The sequence below is a fragment of the Rhinatrema bivittatum genome, chromosome 2, assembly GCF_901001135.1.
Source record: "Rhinatrema bivittatum chromosome 2, aRhiBiv1.1, whole genome shotgun sequence".
Lineage (NCBI taxonomy): Eukaryota > Metazoa > Chordata > Amphibia > Gymnophiona > Rhinatrematidae > Rhinatrema > Rhinatrema bivittatum.
Window position 1 is genome coordinate 28,095,931 of NC_042616.1, and position 14,195 is coordinate 28,110,125.

General features: G+C 47.1%; 1 protein-coding gene across 2 annotated transcripts in view; it reads left to right on the forward strand.

Moving 5' to 3' along the window:
- Positions 1 to 14,195, forward strand: part of LOC115085863 (gastrula zinc finger protein XlCGF58.1-like) — a 35,460-nt gene that overhangs the window by 11,449 nt on the left and 9,816 nt on the right. Inside the window, exon 4 of one of the 2 annotated variants that reach the window (XM_029592382.1) lies at positions 998 to 3,485. The exons of the other annotated variant lie outside the window; for it this stretch is intronic. Coding sequence (XP_029448242.1) covers positions 998 to 2,724 — 1,727 coding nt within the window. The 3' untranslated portion in view covers positions 2,725 to 3,485. Of the gene's footprint in view, positions 1 to 997; positions 3,486 to 14,195 lie in introns of those variants that run through there. 2 annotated transcript variants of the gene reach the window in all.

A 14,195-nucleotide genomic window follows, 5' to 3' on the forward strand; every position in this document is an offset into this window, starting at 1 on the left:
TACTGCAGTTGAGCGGGGGTGAAACGAGGGTTGGAGTCCCGTTTTTCGGCTATCGGGAGGAGGCTGGGAGCGGAGCTCTAAAAGCGTGCGGCCATCTTAGATCGCGGCGAAACCACGCCCCCTTAGATCGCGGCGAAACCACGCCCCCAGCCATTAGTTTTTATGTTTAACTTTTATAGGTGCCGGCCATATCAGACCTGTGCTGATTAACAGATTCATGAATGATCTGCAAAAGTGAGCAGTGACTGAGGTGATAAACTGTGCAGATGAGAGAAAATTATTCAAAGTTAATAATGTGAGGAAGTGCAGAAGGAGTTTGTGAGAGAGGGGACTATACCCCGTGTCCATGTGGGGTACTGTCAGACAGCACAGCTGGGTTATTGTGAATGACATAGCCATTAGTTTTCATGTTTAATTTTATAGAATTGAAATTACTAACTTAAGACCAAAGCAAATGACCCAAGATATATATATCTGAAAACACAAAAAAGCCTTGGAATAATCAAAATTAGTGACACATCTTGACAGAGACCTTCATATAGTTGAGACTTTAGCGTTAATGCTATAGTGCTGTTCCTACTATTTCAGGAACGCTTAGCGTGTATTTCATATTTTCACATAGATAAGCAGGATGAATTAGCCATGCTGTCTGGGACGTCCTCCGGTCCTATAGGTGGCGGAGCTCTCAAAGTAAAGCTCCGAGTCCTGCTTGGCACCTCCCCCCACCCTCCTGAGTCTCCTCAGTCTGTTTTTTTTCCGCGAGTCCGTCAGCACTCGGAGCTCTCGGTCTCCTCTCAGCTTTTCTGTGAAGAAAAAAGAATTGTTAAAAAAAGAGGTTTATTTCACCTCATTACCTCTCCCAGTAGTTAGGCTTAACTACTTCTCCACAAATTCATCAAAGTCTGACAGAAAATGCCTCGTCCAGACTTCAAATTCTGTAATTGCGGGAAGATAATGTCGGTTACTGACAGACATCCCTCCTGTTATATTTGCCTAGGCCCTCGACACGACCAGGCTAACTGTGCAGACCGTGGACGCATGTCCCCCAGAGCAAAGAGACAACGGGCAGCCAGGATCCAGGAGTTAAGGCAGGCTGCGTCGGGATCATATGCCCCCTCTGAGGACTCGGCAGAATCCTCTCCAAGACCTCCCCGTGCGTCGAAGGAATCGGTGCGTCCACGGGTGGCTTCGGTCGGTCATTCTGCTTCGACTGCGTCAACTACCAAGAAGCTCCCGCCGACACACAGCGTGGGCGACGCATCCACTGCATCGAAGAAGGCAGCAGCGTCGATCGGCGTCGGTGCACCGACGCATCATCGACGCACCAACGCATCTGGCGCAAGCAAGTCAAGCCATGCTTTGGGGTCAAAGCATGGACATAAAACTTCGACGCACCGAAGCACTACAGTGTCGACCCATCACCATAAGTCGCTATCATCGACTCCATCAACGCAAAAGCCTCATAAACAGCCAAAGAAACATATTTCTGGCCATAAGAAGCAAAAGGAGCCATCGCCTCTTCTGATTGTGGACGAAGATCCTCTGTCTTCTCCCTCTAATGCATCCTCACCGTCTCTGTCATCCGACCATGAGGAGCCTTTACGTAAGAAACCACGAAAAACATCAAGCTCAGGCAGCGAGATGCCTATTCTGCCACCGCAAGCTCCACCACGAGGTGCATCACAGGATACACAACCTCGGGAAACATTGGCCTCCCAGGCAATGTCACAAATCTCCTTAATCTTGGCACAATTTTTGTCAATGGTAGCAGTTCAGGGAGGACGCCTGCCAGAACCACCACAGGAGGCTCCAGTGTCACCTCAAGGCAGCCCCAGTCCTGGTCCGGCCCCGGCATCTCCTCCTCCTCCTCCTCCTCCAGCTGACCAATCGCCTCTGTCATCCTCACCTTGCTCTTCAACAGGGTATCCTTCAGACCCCGCTGACGATCCACCGGAACCAGTCTCGCCTCCCGAAGACCTCTCGTATTCGGATTTCCTCGAGAAAGTGGGCCGAACACTAAACATCGAAACCAAGCGGCTGCCAGATCCAAGAGCGGATGTTCTTGGCTTACTAAAGGTTTTTGAAACTCCAGCCGAGCCAACTGCACTCCCATCTCATGAGGTGCTGGATGCGGTAATGAAAAGGGCCTGGGAAACTCCGCTATCGGGCCCCTCCACTTCAAGGAAATCGGAGTTAAAATATCGGATGCGACAGTCTTCCTATTATTCACACGTTCAGCTGCCTCATTCCTCGGTGGTGGTGGAGTCAGCGATGCAGAAAGCCCGTAAATCCCGGCTACATTCCAATGCCCCTCCAGGTCGAGACTCCAAGTACATGGATGATTTTGGGAAGCGAGCCTACCAAGCAGGTATACTCAACGCAAAGATCCAGCAGCATCAGTTTGCAATTACCCAATACCTATTCGAGTGCTTACAAGCCTTGAAGCCTAAACTTCAGGAGGCATCTCCTGATCAGCACCTCCCTGAGGAGTTCCATCACATGGAGGAAGGTTTGCGTCATCTCATCCGTACAGTATATGAAGGGTTTGAGACATCGGCGAAGTCCACGGCAAATGCCCTCACAGCGAGAAGACTCGCGTGGCTGAGGGCAAGCGCCATCAGGGAAGATGTCCATGAGAAGTTAGCAAACCTCCCTTGCTTGCCGGACAATTTATTTGGCGACCAGTTCCGGGAGAGAGTGGCCCAGTTAAAGGAGCAAAAATGAACCGTACAGTTGCTAACTACTCCATCGGATTTGTCAACATCCAGCCGGTATTATACACCTTACCGCAAGCCACTATATCAGCGGCGACCCTTCAGGCCTTATCCGCCTTCACGTCCCCTGTACTACCCTTCTTCTTGCCCTCAGACATCGCCACTACTAGGGACCTAGACAAAGGCAGAGGACTCCAAAGCAACCTCGGACTCCTCAGGATCAAAACCCACCAAAGCCATCCCAAGGTTTTTAAGGAACCCCCAGACCACCGCTACCACTTCCAGTCGGAGGCAGGTTATTCCATTTCTTTTTTTTTTTTTGTGATTAAAGAATTTTTATTGGAACAGAATTCGAACAACATAACAAGGGACTGCAGATAAACAGCACATACAGAAGGCGTGCAACAGTGCGATGTGGTCCATTGAATGAGAAACATCTGATCCATTTTTGTACAATCGATCCCCAATTCCCCCCCTCCCCCCCCCCCCCCTGTCAGTGGGTATATAAACAACAGAAACATATCGAGTATACAAGAGGGATTAAACAACGGAAGAATGAAAACATTCTTTTATTTATTTATTTATTTATAACTTTTCTATACCGATGCTCCTGGACAGGATACATATCGCACCGGTTTACATGGAACTGAAAACTGTCGCCGGAAGGCGTACGCAATGAAACATAGGAGCCAAGAACGTGCGGGGAAAATAAAACAGATATGTGCAAAACTTTAGCAACATAAGAGAATACACTGTCATATAATGTGGTAGATATAACATAATATTAAAATGAGTAACTTTAATAATAATAATAAGAATGGGGACGAGGCCTAAGCCTCGGGGAAATGAGCAGATAGGGGGGGAAAAGGGAGAGAGTTAAGGGAGAAAACCACAATGAGCAATGGGACGTTTAGCATTGGAAGGATTCAAGGGGGAGAGAGAGCATGGGCGAGGGGGGGATTATCTGTCCAAAAGGCCTGTCTGAAGAGCCAGGTTTTCAGTTTCTTTTTGAAGACCAAAGGGCAGGGTTCTTGGCGGAGGTCTGGTGGGAGCGAGGCCCAGCTGTGGAGAGGGCGCGCTTCCTTAAAGAGGTTTTAGCAGGTGGGGTATACAGCGTGTCCTTGTCTGCTCTTCTAGTGGGTCTGTTTGAGGTGTGTGGCCTTATTTGGAAGGTTAGATTGAGGGGGGAGATATTATGTAAAGCCTTGTGGATCATCATGAGGGCTTTAAAGAGGATCCTGGATTTGATTGGTAACCAGTGCAAGTTTTGAAGGATGGGAGTGATATGTTCTCTTCTGTTGGCATTAGTGAGGATCCTGGCTGTGGCGTTCTGGACCATCTGAAGAGGTTTGATTGAGTTGGCGGGTGGTCCCAGCAGGAGGGAGTTGCAGTAATCTACTTTGGACAAGACGATGGATCGTAACACCAAACGGAAGTCACGGAGGAGTAGTAGTGGTTTTAGTTTTTTTAGTACCTGCAATTTGAAGAAACATTCTTTTGTTGTGCTGTTTATGAATTTTTTTAGGTTAAGTTGATTGTCGAGCAGAACCCCCAGGTCTCTCACATGTGATGAATGGTTAATTGTAGTTTTGGCTAGTTGCAAAAAGCTTGAGGAGTTGAGAATAGTGTTGTTGTTGTCCTGAGTTATTAGTAGGATCTCAGTTTTGTTAGTATTTAGGACGAGATTGAGGCTAGTGAGAAGCTGGTTGATTGCTTGAAGGCAGCTGTTCCAATGGGACCAGGTTTTGTGAAGAGATTCGGTAATAGGGATGAGGATCTGGATGTCGTCTGCATAAAGGAAGTGGGTTAATTTTAGGTTGGAAAGTAACTGGCACAGCGGGAGGAGGTAGATGTTAAATAGAGTGGGTGAGAGAGATGATCCTTGGGGAACTCCTGTGTTAGCTCTGACTGGGTGTGATTCTTTGTTGTTGATCCTCACCTTGTAAAACCTATTTTCGAGGAAGGATTTGAACCATTAGTCTCATCAGTTCTAATGTAGACATTAGAACTGATGAGACTAATGCTACGAGCTGTGTTGAATGAGCATTAGAGTTGGCAGAAAATAAAAGAAAAAAACAATCTAACAGAGATCAATGGGTCCAAACCAGATACGGGGTGAATGAGACTCCTCAGGAAAGCAGGGGTGTGAGGTAGTTGGAGAGCGGAACCAGTGGACATTCAGAGACCCGACCATAGGCCCTAGAACAGAGGACTGCCACAATTTATGTTCAGTTAAAAAAAAGATAGGCTTCATAATACCAAATCGCCCAACTACTGATGAGCGATTAACCACCGATTGTACGGATCCCGGATGTTATTAAAGGTATTTAAGCAATTGTGATGAACGGCAGGCTTGCACTCGAGCCAGACTAGGTAGGGAGTTTTTATTCCAATGTAGAGCAAGCTCTGTGCGAGCCGCAATAAAGACCGGTTGAGTAAAACGTTGTTGGTCATTTATTTAAATCTTCTATGGGCACAGTCAAGAGAACAGGCCAGGGCTCCGCAGCTAAGGACACTTGAAGAATATCAGATATCCAAGATAGGCCTGAGGGCCAATAGTGGGTAAGTTGTGGACATTGCCACCAAATATGATAGTAGGTGCCACCCCATCCACAGCCCCTCCAGCAGCGTTGGGAGATAGATGATGAAAAATGATGTTAACCTAGCAGGGGGGGGGGGGGGGGGTAATGCCATCTAGATAACGTCTTGTAGCAATTTTCTTGCAAACCAATGGATATAGAGCACTTATGGGCAGTCGTAAATACGGCATCCCATTCCGTGTCTGCAATATCTCGCTCAAAGTCATTGGCCCAGGCTAATTGTTGACGAAAGGAGTTCTGGGACCTGCCATTCAGAAGCACATAAATTTTAGAGATGACACCACGTATATGATGAGAGTTCATCCAGTAGGTTTCAAATAAAGATCCAGTGAGTCGGAGAGAGCCAGTTCTGTGTGCCCGTTGTATAAAGTGGTACACCTTAGCATATAGTAGAAAGTCAATTTTAGGTAATCTCTAATGAGAGCTAAGTTCTGCCGTGGACATGAGAACACCCTGTAGCTGTATTTGTTCTAGACGGGTAATACCCGCTGCAGCCCAGGTCTGAGACGCTAATGATTGCGTTGCTAAGGGTAGTCCAGAGTTATTAAAAAATATGGGTCAGTAACATGTGCTCTTCCTTTCCTACCAAAAATGGTTTCCATTGGTTCCAAACTTTTGAGTGTAGTGCGTAGTGCACTTGGGCAGTGTGTAAAGAGTCCCCCGGTGGAATGGTGTTGCCAGGGTCGGGCTCATATTGGCCTGCTACCTATCAGAGCTTGCTCCAGCAGCACCCACTGTGGTGCCTCCTTTGTCCTGTGCAATACCACCAGAGGCCCGTAACTGCGCTGTGCTGAAATACCAACATAGGTTTGGAATGCTTAGGCCCCCCTCTATTTTTTTGGCAGATGTAGGGTCGAGCGTGCTACTCTAGGTGGGCATTTACGCCAAATGAACCCAAATATTAACTGGTGCCATTGTTTTAATATGATGGAAGGGAGATAAATGGGAATGGTGGTGAAGAAATAGAGCAAACGAGGCAGGATATTCATTTTAACTATGGCTATACGCCCAAGCCACGAGTGGGTGTGATGGGACCACTTTGCAAAGTTTTCCTTAAGGGAGTTAATAAGAGGAGTATAGTTTGGCTGGAATAATTGATCTGAGTGAGCCCCGAGACGGATCCTAAATACTTTGAGGCCCCTTTCGCCCACGTAAACGGGTATTGTTGCTGAAGAAGCTGTGCTTCAGCAGCTGATAGAGTGAGGTGAAGGATTTCCGACTTGTCGTCATTGACTTTTGAGGCCTGACACCGCTGTGAATTGTAGGAGCTCTTGCATGACTCCAGAAAGGGAAGCTGAAGGATCCGTGAGGGTGAACATGACGTCGTCAGCAAACAGGGACATTTTGAACTGATAACCTCCTGCCTGGACACCGATAATGGTGTCTGACTGCCGAGCCCGGGTGGTGAAGGGCTCTAAAAACAAAGCAAACAATTAAGGGAGATAGCGGGCAACCCTGCCATGTGCCTTGTCGGATTTCAAATGGTGCTCCATAACTACCTTTAGTTTTTACCCGTGCTTGGGGATGTTCATACAGTTTCATTGCCCAAATAATAAAATAGTGGCCAAAGGACATGTATGTCAGCGTCTTAAATAAGAAGGGCCAGTGAACTAAATCAAACGCCTTTTCTGCATCAAGGGATAAAAGGACAGGTGTGTGAGTCTGATGAACATAATCAATAATGTCTGCTATTCTCCTAACATTCTCAGCAGCTAATCTACCGGGTACAAAACCCACTTGTCCAGAATGCACAAGGTTAGGTAGTTCTCCATTTAAACAAGCAGCCATCACCCGAGCCAGGATTTTGAGATCTGTATTGATCATTGAAATGGGTCGATAAGACCCACACTGAGTTGGGTCTCACCCCGGTTTAGCTATAACCGAAATCCCTGCGGTGTTAGTGCCTTAGGCTATCAGGTCACCCTCTCGGAGTGAGTTGAACATGTTAGTAAGGGGGCCCACAAGGCTGGAGACAGAGCTGCGGTAATATGTCCCCGTAAACCCATCGAGGCCGGGTGCTTTCCCGGGCTTTAGATTTTTGATAGCTTCAGAGACCTCAGATGCCTCTATAGGCCTGTCCAGAAATGTCTGCTGTTCTGGTGATAAAGGGGGCAGCTTAACTGTAGCTAAGTAATCACTAATAGCAGATTCCGTAATGGACTGGTCTCCCGTGTAGAGTTTCTCATAGAAAGCTGTGAAGGTTTCACGGATCTCCTCGGAGGCCGTGACAAGGGATCCCTTTTGCGTTATGTAGTTTTGCTACAAGTGTCTGGGAGCGAGCAGCTCTTAAGTTTCTGTGCGAAATACCTTCCCGCTTTGTTTCCACCCTCGAAGAACTGTTGTTTCAGCATAAGTAAATGATGACTAATAGCGGAGTCATCTAATGAGCGTAAAGCATCTTTTGCTCGAAGTAGGCGTTGATAAGTGGTACTGGAATTATTAGACATGTGTTGCGTTGTCAACAGTGTAATTTGAGTCATAAGGGATGAGCGTTCTTTCTCCCGCTCTTTGTTGCAATAAGCCGCTCTTGCTATAAGGAAACCCCTAGCTACTGCTTTTGAGCAGTCCCACAGAATAGTAGGCCATGTATCTGCCTTCATATTACAGCAAAAGTATTCTTGAAGATGGGTTTCCAGGTTGCTCAGAAACCCTTTATCTTTTTTTTTTTTGTGTTTAATCTTTTTTTATTTGCAAACAAGAAAAGCAATACATCATACAGAAAATAAGCAAACAACATGTTGCAACCATTAAACATCAACGATTAGAAGCGAAAGTTAACATGGATAGCCTTCATCGTCAAACTCTCCATCTCCCCCCCCCCCCCCCCCCCCAGAAACCCTTTATCTTTTAATAAACTATCATTGAGTCGCCAGGGTGTGAAGCCCTTATCTTTCTCTCCAATGTGTACCTTTATCCAAATGGGAGCGTGATCAGACCACGTCATGGCCTCTATGCCCGCCTCATAGACAGCATTTTGAAGATGAGAGGAGACAAATAAATAGTCAATCCTAGAGCACGTGCCTCCATATATCCACTAGGCACCATCTCTCCAAGAAAGACCGCCAACCCTTCCGCATCCCAGGGATAGAGACATTCTGAGAAGAGCTGTCCAGAGAGGGCACCCTAGTAGCGTTGAAGTCACCTCCCACTATTAATTCACCTTCCCCATACTTAGACAGTATTTGATCAATATCATGTAGGAATGTGAGTTGATTCAAATTAGGGAAGTACACATTGAGAAGAGTGACAACACAGGTGCCCACCCGCAATTTGAGAAGAATGTATCTACCCTGTGTGGGTCTACATATTTACACAGAACATCATGAACCAAGGAGTTAGAAATGAGAATACCTCCCCCAGCATAGCGAGAGATTTTGGTACTAGCCGCCCAATAGGAATTTGCATATGAGGAAAAGGTGAGAAGGCGTTCATGGTGTTTACGTACATGGGTTTCCTGTATATAAGCTATGGAGGCTCCCTGTCTCTGTAATTCTTTTGTCAATGAGTGACGTTTTCGTGGAGTATTAAGCCCCTTTACATTAAGGGAAATAATTTGTAATGCCATCGTGCTAAGAACATGTGATACTCATCCACCCCCCCCACCCCCCAGCCCACAACACAGCCTAACAGCAATAATAATAAAATCCCATCTAAACAGGAACAACATGGTTTCCATAGAATGAAAAGCAATTCCCGCCATATCCCCTATTCATCCAGAGGTATTCCTCCATTCTCCTGCGGAATAACGTACTCCAGTGGGGTTCGCACAACTGGGCCAAAGCGGACACTGTGAAGCCCAAACTCCCCCACAAGGATGTAGGCAATATATCAGAGTGTAACGTGAACCAAACCCAATTATTCTGTGTAACAAAACTTAGGAACCGTTTGCCATAACCATATAAAAAGCGAATTTAGAAAAAATCAGCCTGTACCGCCTAGTTGAACTAGTAGAACAACTCAGCGCATCTGAGAAAAAAAACCTCCTCGCAGACCTGTAGTTACAGGGAGTCCTCAGCCCTGGCCTGCTGCGGATAATGGGTGAGCTTCGGACTGGTGGCGTCAACGCTTGCCACCTTTATCAGCTCACAGTATCCAGCTTTGGGAGGGGGCTGTGGGCAACTTGGGTTGTCTGAAAGGTGACGGGGAGCTGCGCCTGCTTAGTCGCCTCCGCGGCTTCAGCAATGGTTTTTATTCGATAGGTGACTCCTTGAGCCTGAAATTGGGAGTCCAAAAGGAAAGGTCCATCTGTAGCGAATGGAAGAGCTGCGGAGGCTTGCGGTCACTTCGCGAAGGTCCAAGCGCTTCTTTAGGGTGGAAGGTGCTAGATCTTGATAGATGGACAGGACCTTATTGTGCCACCGCACTTCCTTGAGCTGCCTCGCTGCTTCAGAGACTTGTGTTTTCTGGTGGAAACTGTGAAAACAGATGATTATGTCCTTAGGCCGTTGAGCTTGTCGTGGTCCCAGGGCCCTGTGCGCTCTCTCCAGTCGTATCTCCAAGGGCTGCGGGGTCATCAGGCACAGCCTGGAGGCTAACAGAGAGAAGGTGAGAGCAAATTTGCTGTGCAGTAGCATGGGCGTCCTCATAATCTGCTGTGTCGGGCACCCCTCGGATGCGCAGATTACAGCGCCGACCCCTGTTCTCGAGGTCCTCAAGTTTTTCAGCTAACAAGGAGACTTCCGTTGATATAGTTGTCTGCTGAGTATTCAAGTGGTTTATTGCTTCTCCATGGCCTTCAACCCAAACGTCCATGTCGTCGACGCGCATGCCCAGCGCCGAGATGTCTTCCTTCAATTCGGCAACCGCCGCCATGATGTCTGTTTTTATTTTGCCGCATGTCCGCCCGCAGTGCCACGAACCAGGTCCGAATTTCCTCCCTAGTAAGAGGTTCTGAGGCTGATGGCGGGTCTTGTGCGGCAGCATCGCTGAGGGCGTCGGTCGCGGCGGTTTCCGGGACCAAATCGAGCTCTGCCTGATCGTCGTCATCCAGGCCCGAGGTCGGCGGTAGCTTCGCATACGAGAAATGCTTCAGATCTGCAGTCCTGCGTTTTAAAGCCATGGTTCAAGAGGTAGCCGTCTTGCTTATACCTCCTTCTCGGTGATGGGGCTGATTTACTGCGATAAACGGTGATTTTGCAGGGTTTTTAAGCTTGTGAGGATCGGAGCTCAGCACTCAGGCGTCTGCTTCCATCCGATGCGCAACAGCGCCTCCCTGGTTATTCCACTTCTTACCTGCATGGGACACCATCACAACCGACCTCTGGGTATTAAAGATAATAAAGGAAGGTTACTCCCTCAACTTCCAATCTTTCTCCCCCATGCTACACTTGGTACGCACCAGGCAACAAAACACGCATTCCTATCAAATGCACCTGGAGATCACCAGCCTCCTACAACAACAGTGCATATACGAACTACCTGTATCGCACCATCTTACAGGTTTTTATTCCCAATACTTCCTCATTCCAAAAATATCAGGAGGATTCCGTCCTATCCTAGATCTGAAAGTGCTCAACAAGCACTTGATGACGGAAAAGTTTAAGATGACGTCCCTCAAATCCATCCTGCCCTTTATTCACTGAGTGAAGATTAACTTAATGGTGGTTAAAGAGGATTGGTAAGTATAGCTTTCAGACATTTTTGGGCTTATAAAAGTTTGGTGAAAGGTGAAATTAAGGAATATATTATTTAGAGTTTGTGTGTGTCTGAGGTAATAAGCAAGCCAGAGATAGTTAATTCTAGTGTCTGTCTTTCCTACCCATTCAACCCTTGATTTTTAGGCACAAAGACACTTTCTCATTAAAAATCAATCAGGGTCTTATCTAAATCATACTATTGTACCAGCCCTTATTGAAAGTTTAATTATCCCCTTGTAGGACACTAGCTGATTAATTAGTAAATTCACCTGTAAATTTAAAGTACTCTCATTCCAACTCCCTTAATAGCTTAAACTTAACTAGGAACTCAATAAAATTAAGATGAAGGCAGCAGTCCAGCAGCAAGAGGGGGGCTTTCCAGTCTTTTGCAATGAGTGTCACATGTATGATTTTTTACCCGCCGGTGAGAGATTGTATGTGCACTCGGTGCAAAAGCTCCTGGCTCTCAGGGAACGAGTCCGATCTCTGGAGGCTAGAGTGGTAGACTTGGAGGAGCTGAGGCAGACAGAGAGGTACGTTGATGAGACCTTCAGGGACATAGTAGTCAAGTCCCAAAAACATTCTGGCAGCCTCAGTGCTGCCTTGCATCAGAAAGGTCTCCCAGAAGGAGAACATCACCCTGGTGTAGCAGGAAGTGATCCTGTAGCAAGGACCTGCTCTCCAGGTGATGTATTGTCCTCTCGCACTGAGGACAAGTCTCCCAGGGCTACTGCCCAGGAGGGAAGGGGTAGGCCGGCCATCATAATTGGTGATTCGATTATTAGAAACATAGAAACATAACATAGAAACATAGAAGTGACGGCAGAAGAAGACCAACGGCCCATCCAGTCTGCCCAGCAAGCTACGCAGTTTATCCATTTTTTTTTCTCCCTTTTTTCTCCCTCCCACCCGTCTCTATTGGCTTCCAGCACCCTCCGGCCCCAATTCCCTTCCACCCCTCCACCAATGCAGAGAGCAGCGCCATCCTAGTGAACATCCAGCTCAATCAGGGGTAGCAACCGCCGCAACCAGCAGGCCACCCCCTGCCCCTTACCCACCCCTGTTTTGTTTGCTTGTTTGTTTTTTTTCTATTTTTTGAGATGGCAGCCCTCCATCCTTCCGCTCCGTGAAGGTGGAACACCAACCACTGGCCACTGGCATCCCGCTCCGTGAATGCCTCAGTGGCTACTGCCGCTCCGTGCAGTGTTTGCTGCCTCCTCTCTATTTATGCCCACTAGACTTGATGGATCCACAGTGTTTATCCCACGCCCCTTTGAAGTCCTTCACAGTTTTAGACTTCACCACTTCCTCCGGAAGGGCATTCCAGGCATCCACCACCCTTTCCGTGAAGAAATACTTCCTGACATTGGTTCTTAGTCTTCCTCCCCGGAGCCTCAGCTCGTGACCTCTGGTTTTGCTGATTTTTTTCCTACGGAAAAGGTTTGTCGTTGTCTTTGGATCATTAAAGTTTTTCAAGTATCTGAAAGTCTGAATCATATAGAAACATAGAAATGACGGCAGAAGAAGACCAAACGGCCCATCCAGTCTGCCCAGCAAGCTTCACACATTTTTTTTTCTCTCATACTTATCATTTTCTCTTAACTCTTGGTTCTATTTCCCTTCCACCCCCACCATTAATGTAGAGAGCAGTGATGGAGCTGCATCCAAGTGAAATACCTAGCTTGATTAGTTAGGGGTAGTAGGGGTAGTAACTGCTGCAATAAGCAAGCTACACCCATGTTTATTCCCTTTACCCAGACTATGTCATACAGCCCCTATTGGTTGTTTTTCTTCTCTCCTGCCATTGAAGCGGAGAGCCATGCTGGTTATGCATTGAAAGTGAAGTATCAGGCCCTTTTGGTTTAGGGTAGTAACCACCGTAACAAGCCAGCTACTCCCTGCTTTGTGAGTGCGAATCCTTTTTTTTTTTTTTCTTCTCCCCTGCAGTTGAAGCTATTCTGGATATGCGTGAAGCCTCAGCTTTTCTTATTCCCCTGCTGTTGAAGCAGAGAGCTATGCTGGAAATGCTTGATGTATCAGCCTCTTCCATGCCATGAAGCAGAGAGCCATGCTGGATATGCATCGAAAGCGAAGTATCAGGCACATTTGGTTTGGGGTAGTAACCGCCGTAATAAGCCAGCTACTCCCCGCTTTGTGAGTGCGAACCCTCTTTACTTCTCCCCTGCCGTTGAAGCAGAGAACTATGCTGTATATGCTTGGAAAGTGAAGTATTAGGCTTATTTGGTTTGGGGTAGTAACCGCCGTAACAAGCCAGCTACTCCCCTCTTTGTGATAGCAAATCCTTTTTTCCACATTTCCTCTTGCCGTTGAAGCTTAGAGCGATGTTGGAGTCACAGTAAGCATCTGTATGTTTATTTAATAAGGGTATTGTCTCCGGGCAGTAGCCATCTTTCTGGTGAGCCACCCACTCTACATTGGCGGTCTCTTGACTTTATGGATCCACAGTGTTTATCCCACGCCCCTTTGAAGTCCCTCACAGTTCTGGTCTTCACCACTTCCTCCGGAAGGGCATTCCAGGCATCCACCACCCTCTCCGTGAAGAAATACTTCCTGACATTGGTTCTGAATCTTCCTCCCTGGAGCTTCAAATCGTGACCCCTGGTTCTGCTGATTTTCTTCCTACGGAAAAGGTTTGTCGTTGTCTTTGGATCATTAAAACCTTTCAAGTACCGGTGGATGCGGGCGGTATGGGGTGCCCGGATCTGCTACTTTACAACTTAGCGTGCACTCTGCGTTATGTATCTGATTGGCTATACTCCACATCAAAGTTTGTTCCTTACGCCCACCTTTTGGAGTGGTACAGTGTTACAGCTTTAAATCCACTATTGCATTTACCATTCACCAGGCTCCCAAACCATCTCAAAAACTATTTACTATTACGCACCTGCCGGAAAGCCTGGATTATGCTTTGCACCAAACATCACCTAACATCTCGCATGACCCCCTTATTACAGATAGTAGGTAACCCAACTTTTGAACCTGGATACTACAAAGGCCCGTTCCACAGATGGCGAACAGCGGGACTCACCTATGTCTACCAACTGTTCGAGGTGGCTACGGGTCGACCATTAACGTTTCATGAACTACAAGCAGCCTATAAGCTTACAACCCTGGACCACTTTGCCTATCAACAAGTTAGACATTTTATCAGCAGCTTAAACTTCTCGATGCAGGTCTTACAAATTTCTCAGCGTATACAGGATCTACTTCATCCGGGTTCAGCA